The following is an 11768-nucleotide window of genomic DNA, read 5'->3' on the forward strand; positions in this document are numbered from 1 at the left end:
GCTGAGTGCCTGGAGTCTGAGGACCCCAGGGGCTGCTTTAAGGGTCAGAGGGGAGGTCAGAGGGTGGGAGGGCTCATGGCCCCCTCCTCTGAGCCAGTCAGAGCCCCTCTCCTGTTACCTGTTTTACAAAAGGGGCTAGGCATTTGTCTTTGATTGTAATGATGGCTTTGCTGCTAAACTTTGGGAAACCCCTGTGGCACTACCTACCTCTTCTCCTCTACCCCCACCTGTGTTCCTAAGGAGTCCTTGCCCTCTCACTGCCTTTGATGGCCCCTTTCTTGAAATGCTGATCAGCCCTTTTCTGCAGAATCACTGATCCCCAAGTTGGCTGTCTCCCCAAAGAGTGACTCAGGCCTACTGGGGTGGCCAAGGCTGGGGTGACGGAACCGGACGAGGGCATGGACCTGGCCAGGGAGGCCAGGAGTGTTTTCCCATAGCATGCACCAGGTTTGGGGCCGAGGGTGAAAGAAGATCTTGGAATCTCCATAATCCCAGGGCTAAATGCGAGCACTTGCCTCACCCATCCAGAAAGCCCTAAGCAAACACGCCCTCCCTCCATTGCTCCACACCCTCAGCAGCTCATTCATCAGTCTTTGACAAGGTCAGAGAACAGCTGCCAAAAGAGGAAGGGTCACGGAGGACAATAGTGAAGCTGCAGGGGGGACGGGGGCTAGCTTTTAGCTGTTGCTGCCAGCCAGTCAGTCACCTTGTCTAATCCCTTGCCTCTGGCCCAGATGGGTGGGAGAGATCTTTCCTACTTGCAGGGTAAGAAACTCTCCTCTTTGCCTTTCTTACCTTAGGGTGTAAAAGTGCTCTTGCATAATAAGTTCTTCTGTATGTCTACCTTCAGTTTCTCATGCTACAATTTGAGGATTTTGTGAACTTCTGGCAATTTTGATTTAATAATGAGGCCACAGGATGTGGCTCTAGATAGAACATTCTTCTCTTCGTTTTGGATTTATTACAGGATTGGTAATGAAATTAATTTGGATTTATTTAATTGGAGGACATAGAGTTGGCCCCCCAGGACGCTGTAATACCTTACTGGGTCCTTGTAAAGGACAGAGTCATACAAATCAAACAATCAATCATGTGATGAAATCAAGGGCAGAAAGGAGCTGAGCTGCTTGCTAGCCAAGATCCTGTTGCTCTTCTGTGGACTGTAAACTGTGGGTCTGTATAAGTTGCCATGTATTTTTTTCCCCTGCAGGTTCTATGTGGGGCAGAATCACCAAGATAAGGCATTGTGGTGTAGAGATTAACGCCACAAACTTTGAAATCTGGTATCCTACCTCCACCATTTCCTGGCTGTGTGATCTTGGGCAGGTCACACAACCCCTCTGAGCCTCAGTGTCTGCACCTCTAAAATGGGAATAGCAACACCTCTTTGGCAGGAGCTATTATAAGATAAGCACCTAGTTCCAAGTCCAGCACTTAGAGACTCCGTAACGGTAGTTCTAACTAGGAGTCCTTTCTACCCAAAAAGCACTGCCGACTTTCCCTCATTTTGCTTTATGTCTCAGGGATGGCATAAGCCTCAATTAAAAGTTATCCTTACAGAGAAGTACCTCAATCATAGCCTTCATGGTTTGGGTGTACTGCAGGCCCAAAATAAGGTAGATTATATGTTATGCATTATTCCCCAGAAAACATACAACCCCTTCCACCCTCACTTGCTTTTTGTTTCAGGCACCAGACACAAGTGAATATACCATCCACTCTGGTACAATGTACCCCATAATTTTCTCCTAGTCTTGGAGTATTACAGCCACGGAATACAAGACACAGTGAAAATGTCACCAACCACCTTGGTCTTCAACTCTGCTGATGCAAACCCTCCTCCTAAGCCACACATGTGAGGCAGCCAGGGGTCTGAGCTTGGCTCACGCTGAGATCCTAGTGACCCCTCCATCTCCTCACGGGCTGGAAACTAGACCATTGGACCTTGGCACCCCAAGGGGGGACTCGTCAGTCTCCTCTGCTCTGGCAGCTGCAGCCCCGCTCCGTGAGCCCAGACCTGGAGCAGCTCCTGCCTTCCTTCCCAGCGGTGTCCCACTCCTGGGCTCCAGGGTGCCAATCAGTAGATGCTGGCATGCCAGCATCCTCCAGGGTCCGTTTGGGCCTGCACAGTGAGCTCAGTCAGGAGTGGAGTTCAATCAATTCTGGCTGGGTCTGCTACACGAATTAGACAAACTGATGTGTTCCAGGCCGATGGCACAGGTGAGCGGCCAGAGGTTCCAGAGTCTTTGGGTCCAGATTGATCTGGGTTCAAGTCCCGGCTCCACCACACACTGCTCTGTGACCCTGGGAGCTACTTAACCTCTCTCTCTGAGCATCCGGGTCATCATTTGTCAGCAGGGTTAATGAAACCGATGGCCTAAGGCTTTTAGGAAGATTAAGTGAGAAAATGTATGTAAAGCCTGGCACAAGTTGGCGCTCAATTAATGTTTGTGGGATGGACGAGTGAATGCTCAACCCTCCCCCTTCCATGAGATGGTCTTGACTCTAGAACACTGATCTACACTAGGTTGGCTGACCCATCCCTCGGGCTTTCTCCCATGGACCTCTGCTAGAGCCTGGAGGCCCTCCTGTCCTCACTGCTATAGCCCCTCACCCACTCTCCATTTACTTGGAGGCCTCCTGGGCAGGGACAGGGGGAACTCAGCAGAGGCCCAGGTAGATGGGGCAAGAGGGAGGGGTGCAGGTCGCAGGTAGGCCTGAGAAGGTGGGAGGGGGAGAGGAGACGAGGGTGGAGGTGGGGAGAGAGAAGAAGCTGGCTGGGGGGAGCAGCCCTGGCCAGGCCGGCCTTCTATGTGGCCCTGTCCTTGAGGATGGCTGACGGATCCACTGACGGCTCCCTTCTTGCCCCAGGGTCTCTGCCCTCTCTCTCTACCCTGAGGGAGCAGTTCATTTTTGCTGCAGCCAGCTTCCATTCAGTCAGGGTCAGTTCAAGCCAGTGGGAATTATCCAGGCCCTGGTCACAGCTATTCCTCAGACTTAAGTTCATCTCTAAAATTGAGAGTTCCTGCCTGGACACCTGAGTGAGGCCAGGAGAGGCAGGGGTGGGGGGTGGGGGGGTGGGGGTGGTGCAAATTCACCTAATTTCTCCTTGTAAGTGGCAATGCCAAAGCCTGGGTGGGATGACAATGATGTCTTTGACATACTAAGTGCCAGGTACTGTAGGTCTCTTGTCGCATTATCTGTGAGGCAGGTGTCTCCAGTTTATAGATGGGAGAAGGGGTTAGAGAGGTTATGTGACCTGCCCAAGCCTGCACAGATAGTAAGTGGCAACAGGTGGGATTTGAACACAGCTCTGTCTCCTACCTTAGGATTCAAAACTAGGATTTTGCATTTATCTTGCCCTGAGAAGGGGCCCATAGGTCTCCCCTGACTGCCAAAGGAGTCCCCAGCACCAAAGAAGCCATGAGCTCCTGCCCTGAATGGTGGGGCAGTTATGGACAAGCGGGGTTGCTAAGCAAACAGCTGGGAGGCAAATGGAGCAGCAGGGTACACACAATTAGGACCCAGCCTGGAGAACACTAATCTGAAATTGTGCAAACACAGACCTGACATGAGGCCTGAGAGTGAGCACAAGTCCAGAGGGCCCAAGAATCAGGGTTTTATCAGGGAAGGGTTTTTGCCTTCCTGTTTAGAGGGTCTCTTACTTCTGTCAGCACCTAGCTCCATGCCTGCACATTGTAGGTTTTTTCTTTCTAATCTTTTTTTTTTAATTATTAGAGAAGTTGTGGTTTTATGAAAAAATCATGCATAAATTACAGAGTTCCCATATATCATCTTACTATTAACATCTTGTATTAGTGGGTACATTTGTTGCAACTGATGAAAGCATATTTTGAGAGTTGAAATATTAATTATTGTCCATGGTTAGGTGGTTGGTTCTTGACAATTGTCAAACTGAGATGAGTCTTGATCTAGGTTGGAAAGGCTGTAAGAATGGAACATGGAAGATTTCCCCTTTTGCCTATGTATGTGGGGTTAATTGTGATTCTGGGGGAATACTGATGATAATAAACATACACAGAACTTCTGACAGTTCACAAACACTTCATGAATCATTATCTCACTGTATCCTGAGAGGTGGTAAAGGCAAATAATTGTATTATTTCCAATTTATGGATGAAGCAACTGAGCCTAAGAGAGTGGCTTGCTCAAGGAGTGCAGAGCTGGTAAGTGGCAGGCTGTGCACTTGAACCTAGGGGTGAGGTGAAAGAACAGGTGATGGGTTTTCTGGTCTGGAGCAAGGAGGCTGCCATGAGGCTAGTGAGATGGAAGTACATTGTGTGTGTGTGTGTGTGTGTGTGTGTGTGTGTGTGTGTGTGCTGGTGGGGGAGAGAGGCTGGAGGGCTGGGCCCAGGCAGGAGCCTCTGATCCAGGAGGCTCTGGGACGCTGGTTCAGTTTCCCTGGAGGCGAGTGTGATGGGATCCAGTAGCCTGTGCCCTCTGAATGACTTCTGTAGGTGTGTTTAGTGACATGCTCAGCTGGTGTGAGAAGGATGGGCCTGTGCCAAAGGCCAAGCCCAGATGTTTTGGATTTTTCCCTTTATGCCCCTGTAACCAAGCCCTACTGCTTCAGCACATAAAAGAGACCCAGGCTGAAGGCTCCAGCATTCACTGGCCCGGCCCCTCTTGCATCTCTCTGATAACTCCGAGCCCGCTCTCCTCTCTCCAGCCATGATTGCCAAACAGCAGGGTGTCCGAGGCGCGTCCCGGGGCTTTAGCAGTGGCTCGGCCATCCTGGGCAGGGGCAGGAAGACTGCCTTCAGCTCAGTCTCCATGTCTGGGGGTGCAGGCCGCTGTTCCTCCGGGGGCTTTGGCAGCAGGAGCCTCTACAGTCTTGGGGGGAACAAGAGCATCTCCATCAGTGTGGCTGGGTGCCGGCAAGGCGCTGGCTTTGGGGGTGCTGGAGGTTTTGGGGCTGGCACCTTTGGCACTGGTTTTGGTGCTGGCGGCTTTGGCGGTGCATTTGGGGGCTCCTTCAATGGTTGGGGTGGTTCTGGTTTCCCTGTCTGCCCTGCTGGGGGAATCCAGGAGGTCACCATCAACCAGAGCCTGCTGACCCCAGTCCATGTGGAGATTGACACTGAGATCCAGAAGGTCCGGACTGCGGAATGGGAGCAGATCAAGGCCCTCAACAACAAGTTTGCCTCCTTCATTGACAAGGTGAGCCGTCCTCCCCTTGGCCAGAGAGGGTGGTAGAAGCCAGAGATAGACATCGGGGATTTCAGATGGAGCCCGCCAGGGACACTGGACAAGCCACTGAAGGTCTAAGGGCTTCAGTTTTCCAGCTGTAAAAGCGGAATCATTACTCTGAATCTTTCTCTTTTGTTCCATGGCTGTTAGGGTGCTCAAAGCAGTTAAATGCTTGGAGTTCCCTGGACATGCCATGTGATACTGGGCAAATCATTCAACTTTTCTGGCTCCAGATACCCTAGCTGTACAGCAGTGATCACTATTTCTCTGCTTTTTTTCTCAGAATTTATTTTTGGGAATAACACAGTCAGCTCCATTAGCAATTTGACTAATGGTGCTTCAGTATTGGAGCAGAAGAAAAATCAAGCTGGTTTTCCAAATGAGAGAGGGTCTGAGTCCAGTGATAGCTTTTAGAGTCATCTCTTTCATCCTTCTGGCTCTGGACAAAATTGCTCTTTTCTGGGTCAGTTTGAAAAGAGGAGAAGCTGGGTCTCTTCTTTTAATTAATTAATTAATTAATTAATTTGCATCTGGATTATAATTTTATTAAATTCCATACAGTGAACTAAAATTTTTTTTTGTAGCCCAACTTCCGTCTTCATGCAAAGTCTAGAAATTCAAGTCCTTTGATCTCAATTACAGCCAAGTATTCTGCGTGACTGTGAGCAGATCAGCCCCAGAGAGCTGAGTTCTGCAAAGATTAATGACTGGCTTGATGAGTGTGGCACAGGCAGTCAAAGCTGCCCTGGCTCTCTAAGTCTTCTTAAATGCAAAGATTAATGACTGGCTTGATGAGTGTGGCACAGGCAGTCAAAGCTGCCCTGGCTCTCTAAGTCTTCTTAAATGCCTGGGACAAGAACAAACAATCTTGGAGCAGATTGAGTGGGAATGTTTGCTCTTCTTGCTACTTTGAATAAACCCATGGTAATGTAAAGAGCCTCTGTTGTGACTCTAAGACATTCAGATTTGAAAGCGAGGCTAAGTTTTGGTCCTTCCTTATCTCAGCCCACCTTTTGGATTCAACCTGTGATCAGGAGCCTTTACCTGCTTTCCTTTCAGTTCTGAAGCACATAGACTGGAAATGCATGCAAGCTGCTACCTTGGCTTATAGGGCCAGCTTTTCTCCCTGAGGGAGGGAAAGTTCAAAGGGAAGTCCCCTTGAAGGAAGATGTTCAGTGGAGACTCAGATTATGCCCAGGTTCTTGTTCTTAAATATCTCTACTCAGTTGTACACAGGTTTACAGGGACACACTAGATCCGTTTATAAGTAAGCTTATTTAAAAATATCTTCAGTGAATGTATCTTTCCCTTTGCTTTGGGTCAGGATCACTTTGAATGCAACAGTCCCCAGAATGTGGCTGTTACTTATAATTTTATCTTATTATCTCATTATTTCACAGAAGTTCAATGTTCTTCTCAAGCAGCTCACCCTGGGGCCCTTGGATCCCTGTGGTTGGGGAGTTGTTCTTGGAGCAACTGTCAGGCTCTGCCGCTCTGGCTGTGCTCTGTTCTCCCCACCCCATGTGGCCTCTTTGCTGCTATGGTCTCAGGAGCAGGACTGCCACGTTGACCCCAGTGAAAGGTGCCCTGGAATGGAAACATAGAGGCTCTACCCCGCTGGTGCTAGGGCCTGCTTGGCAAGGATTGGCTGGATTGGGGTTGGCCTTGCCCAGTCCTTCTGCCAAAGCTTCAGCCCCTCATCAGTTGGCTGGTGCCTTTTTCAACACAGGTGCGGTTCTTAGAGCAACAGAACAAGGTCCTGGAGACCAAATGGAACTTCCTCCAGCAGCAGACGACCACCACATCCAGCAAAAATCTTGAGCCCTTCTTCGAGTCCTTCATTAATATCTTGAGGAGGCAGCTGGATGGCTTGGTCAATGACAAGGGGCGCCTGCAGTCTGAGCTGAAGATTATGCAGGACAGCGTGGAGGACTACAAGAAAAAGTACATGGGGAGGAGGGAAGGGATGCCACCCAGCACGCACATCTGCCTGGCCATGCCCCAGGCTCCTGGGCCCCTCTCCGTGGTTTATATTCTTAGGCTCTGAAGAGATCCTAAAAGGGTCAGGAAGGCGCTCTAGTTTATTCTCCTGCATCCACATCGTTACATTTTAATGGGGTGAGGTCTAGGAAACACAGGATGCCCCAAACAGTTAATTAGTTATAGATTCAGGGAGCTGGGTTTGTCATATAAAAACAAGATCAGACACCAAGCAGATGACAAGCAGTATAGCATGGTCAGAAGACTACGGGGTGTAGAGACAGGTGTACCTGGTTTGAATACTGATTCTTCTACTTACCAGCTCTGTGACCTTTGTTAAACTGCTTAACTTCTCTGCATTTCAGTTTTCTTCATCTTTAAAATGGGATAATATTTCTACCTTACATGTAGGAATTATATGACATTAAATGAGATAGAAAAAGCCAGTAGTATAGTGCCAGACGTATAGTGATCACCTAACACATAGCAGCTCTTTTTATGCTCACTATAGGATGGAGTTAAGAAAATACCACCCTGCTCTTTCAAGTCACTCTCATACCAAATGCACGGAATTGGAGTGATGGCAACAGTTTATAAAGTTTAATCTGCTAAATGGCCAAAAGAACAGCCCTTCTGTGGAAATGAAATCCACTAGATCACTGCTGGTTCTTCTCCTTACATCTTGTCTCCGTAAAACATTCTTTTTCAAGTTTGTTTTTCATATCTCTGAATAAACCAGAGCCTAGACTGGTACCTTGTACATGGTAGTTACTCAATAAATGGAGGTTGAATGAATATCTGTATGAACATGGAAAAAGGTAGCCAATGACCTGGGTATTTCCAAGAAGCTACATATTTAGAAAACAAGCAGCAGAGATCTGAGAAACACTAGTTCACTGTGGGGCTTTTGTCTCTTCCTACCTGTCCCACCCCCCAGGTATGAAGACGAGATCAACAAACGCACAGCTGCTGAGAATGACTTTGTGGTCCTCAAGAAGGTAAGAGTTGGAGGAGGGTAGGAAACTGCATTCAGGGTGCCCCTTCCTTTTGGGAGTGGTTGGATTGTGGGTTTGGTCCGTCTCTACCTCACTCTGCCTCACTCGGTGCTCTCCAGGTCTATGCAGCCAAAGGAAGTGGGTGACTGAACCAGGTTCTAAAGAATTAAGGTTGAGAAGAAAGCCCACCTGGATAATTAATCTCCAGGTCTGCAAGTGGATTTAGGGGCAGAGTATATCAAATGATTGGCCCCTCACCACCTCAACAGATACTGAGTAGCCTTTCCTAAATGCTGCTAAGAACACCTTTAGGTGTCGCTTAATGCCCCTGCCCCCCATTGTAATTCGTGCACCCTATCACCTACCTTCTCTCCTCCTCTGCAGGATGTGGACGCTGCCTACATGAACAAGGTGGAGCTGGAGGCCAGAGTAGAGGGCTTGATTGCTGAGATCAACTTCCTGAGGACCCTTTATGAGGCGGTGAGGACTCCTCTCCCCTCCTCTCCAGGAAAGGGAATCCCCATCTGTGAGGCAGCTGGTTGGATTTCACGGTTCTTTGAAAGGACTCCAGCTCCCTCACTTCAGGGCAGTGGGCTTTAAGCAAGGTCATGGATAGCAAGGGTTGAAGTGAGAGATTCAACTGGGAGGTTCTCAGAACCAGATGTTGTCTTAGAACAAGTGATTAGATCTAAAGATGGCATGGCGTAGTCATTGCTGTCTGACATTCCTCTGGTTAAATGGATCCATGCCATTCCCTTTCAGTCAGCATGTTGAGCACTCACTGTATTAGACATGGAGAGTCTTATGGTTTCCAGCGAGCAGTAAAGACTGCAAGTGTTGCTCGCCTGTCCTGAGAAGTCATCAACTACTTGGTTCCTATGTAGAAATATACTCCTCCTCCCCCCACCCCTATACTCTGGGAAAGCCAATTCTTCTTGCATCTGAGCTTTGTAGTATGGCTGTTTCAAGGACAACAGCAGATTTCTGGTGACAGAGGAACACTTTCCTGGGGATCTGATGGGAGACTTTTGCCTTATAGGAGCTGTCCCAGATGCAGACTCAGGTCAGCGACACGTCTGTGGTCCTCTCCATGGACAACAACCGTAGCTTGGACCTGGACAGCATCATCGCCGAGGTCAGGGCCCAGTACGAGGAAATTACTCAGAAGAGCAAGGCCGAGGCTGAGGCCCTGTACCAGACCAAGGTGGGTATTGGGGATCTCTTAGGGGAATGGCTTGCAGGATTCTGCTTTAATGTCTGAAAGTATGCTACCGTTAACTTGAGACCAAGAGAAGAAGTCAGAAATGAACTGATTTTTCTAGACATCACCAATCCTGGCCTGATTTGGGATTACTTGATGTTTGTATTATCATGTCACCTGTAGCCATTCTTGCTGAGAATGGACTCAAACACCTCTAACCCCCAGTCCCCTGTTTCTCCTTGGGTGTTAGGTCCAGCAGCTGCAGACATCTGTTAACCAACATGGTGACAACCTGAAGAACACCAAGAGTGAGATATTAGAGCTCAATAGGGTGATCCAGAGGCTAAGGGCTGAGATTGAGAACGTCAAGAAGCAGGTAAGTGTCATCCTCTTTCAGCCAAAGTATAGGGCCAGAGACCTAAAGCCAGATGTCTCCAAAGTAGACATCCCAGTAAATAAGGTTTCTTAGCTCTTCTTTATTGGGTTTTGCTCATCTTCATCTGATTGGTCTGGTGGGGGAATTGGTGGGCTTTGGTTGGTGTCAATGAAACGCATAAGAATCATGGAAGGTGGAAAGAAGGACAGCACAGAATCCTGACATCTTAACCCAAGGAAAGCTGGCTTGGGAGAGGAGACAGGGTAGAGGCCTTGAGGCAGGATACTGATGACTGCCTGTTCAACACCCTTGTGTGCAGCTTGAGACCCTGCAGGCATCTGTGGCTGATGCCGAGCATCGTGGGGAACTGGCCCTTAAAGATGCCAGTAGCAAGCAGATGGAGCTGGAGGCTGCCCTGAAGCAGGCCAAGGAGCAGCTGGCCCAGATGCTGCGTGAGTACCAGGAGCTGATGAACGTGAAGCTGGCCCTGGACGTGGAGATCGCCACCTACCGCAAGCTGCTGGAGGGCGAGGAGTGCAGGTGAGGGGAGCAGGAGGGCAGGGTGGGAGCACTAGGGACAGAGAGGTCCCATGAGTTTGCACCTCTTCTGGGCCACTTGTTTCAGTGCTAGATTGGTGCATTACAAACCAGGAAAGTGTAGACACCAGGTTCACACTCAGGACTTAACATTTGGCTCTTTAAGGATAGGATAAGATTTTCTGAAAGGGAATGAGAAGAGGTGGCTGATGGAAATCAGAATCCTTGTGAACATAGTAAGCACACATAGTAGGTACTTGGCATGTGCTTATTGAGGGCAGCGTAGCTCTGGGCTCTGCTGTACCTCATCACTCGTTCTCTCCCCCACAGGATGTCTGGAGAATGCCAGAGTGCTGTGGGCATCTGTAAGTACCTTCCGCCCACACCATGGCCATTTGTTCCCCCTGGTTTGGGCAGGGCCTCCTGGCTGTCAGCACTGTTGGAATAACCCATGTCTTTTGCCTTTCCCACAGCCGTGGTCGGTGGTGGCATCAGTGCTGGAGGCATCAGCGGAGGACTAGGCAGCTGCTCCAAATTTGGCCTGGGCGGTGGCTTGGGTTCTGGTGCCGGAAGTAGCTTTGGGTTTGATGGCGGTTTCTGTATCAATTCTGGAGGCAAGATCATCTGTACCACTAACATGTCCAAGAAATCCTATCGGTAGAGGATATATGGTCCCCACAGCACCCCCAAGCCCAGCTGGGCCCAGCCCTGGTGTCTCTGTGCTTCTTTCAGCCCTGTCTGCACCCTCTGTCTCTGGGACTCATCTTACCAGTGTCACCTCTACTTCCTCCTGGGGATTCTCTGCTCCCAGGGTGATCTTCTCTTCTGGGGCTTGGACTCTGCCCTCTTGGGGTATGGCAGTTCTTTTCAGTTCAGGCCTTGTGACCCACCTGGATTGGGAGAGGTGTCATTTGACCTTTCACCTCCCATGGACAGAGGAGATAAATAAAAATAAATGACCAGGAGCCTCATCTCCAGAAATATCAGGGTCACGCATGTCCCCTCCCAGACCAACACCATCTCTAGCCAGATCCTGGATATCTGTCAATGTTAGGACCAAACTCATTCTCCATCATCTGGCAGCAACTGGCCCTGCAAGGTCGGGACAAGAAACACTAAGTGTCCCATCAACTTTCTCATCCCCAACTCCATCTTCTGGTGTATCTTCAATAAAATGCTTGTGTCATTCATTTTTGAGCAATTGTCTTTGTTCTCTGGGAAGAAATCTGTGTACCCAGATAATTCAGGCAAGAGTGGACTCTGGGGCCTGAAGGATGTGTTGATACAGATCAAGGCCATCGGGTAATTTCTCAGATCTCCACTTCTAAGGTGTCCAGATTATTGAGGGAGAAGTGCAGTGTTTGGAGCCTGAAGACTGCCTATAGAGCAATAGTCACCAGAAGACTTGCAATCCTCTTGGCGTACAGACTCAAGAGACAACCGACAATGAGAAAGAGTGCCTGCCGGA

The 11768-nt window shown here is 49.2% G+C and overlaps 1 protein-coding gene across 1 annotated transcript; it reads left to right on the forward strand.

Moving 5' to 3' along the window:
• The first annotated feature begins 4610 nt into the window (after window positions 1-4610).
• Window positions 4611-11490, forward strand: KRT4 (keratin 4). The gene is made up of 9 exons (XM_037845224.1): window positions 4611-5181; window positions 6941-7155; window positions 8129-8189; window positions 8571-8666; window positions 9226-9390; window positions 9638-9763; window positions 10083-10303; window positions 10631-10665; window positions 10774-11490. The coding sequence occupies exons 1-9, from the start codon at window positions 4693-4695 to the stop codon at window positions 10959-10961; spliced, it is 1596 nt and encodes a 531-aa protein (XP_037701152.1). The 5' UTR covers window positions 4611-4692; the 3' UTR covers window positions 10962-11490.
• Window positions 11491-11768: the final 278 nt, after the last annotated feature.

Source organism: Choloepus didactylus, chromosome 8, assembly GCF_015220235.1.
Source record: "Choloepus didactylus isolate mChoDid1 chromosome 8, mChoDid1.pri, whole genome shotgun sequence".
Lineage (NCBI taxonomy): Eukaryota > Metazoa > Chordata > Mammalia > Pilosa > Megalonychidae > Choloepus > Choloepus didactylus.

Coding starts and splice junctions, on each gene's coding strand:
- KRT4 (XM_037845224.1), top strand. CDS start 4,693: ATGATTGCCAAACAGCAGGGTGTCCGAGGCGCGTCCCGGGGCTTTAGC. Junction 8,667..9,225: donor TGAGGACCCTTTATGAGGCG/GTGAGGACTCCT, acceptor TTTGCCTTATAG/GAGCTGTCCCAGATGCAGAC. Junction 9,764..10,082: donor TTGAGAACGTCAAGAAGCAG/GTAAGTGTCATC, acceptor CCTTGTGTGCAG/CTTGAGACCCTGCAGGCATC.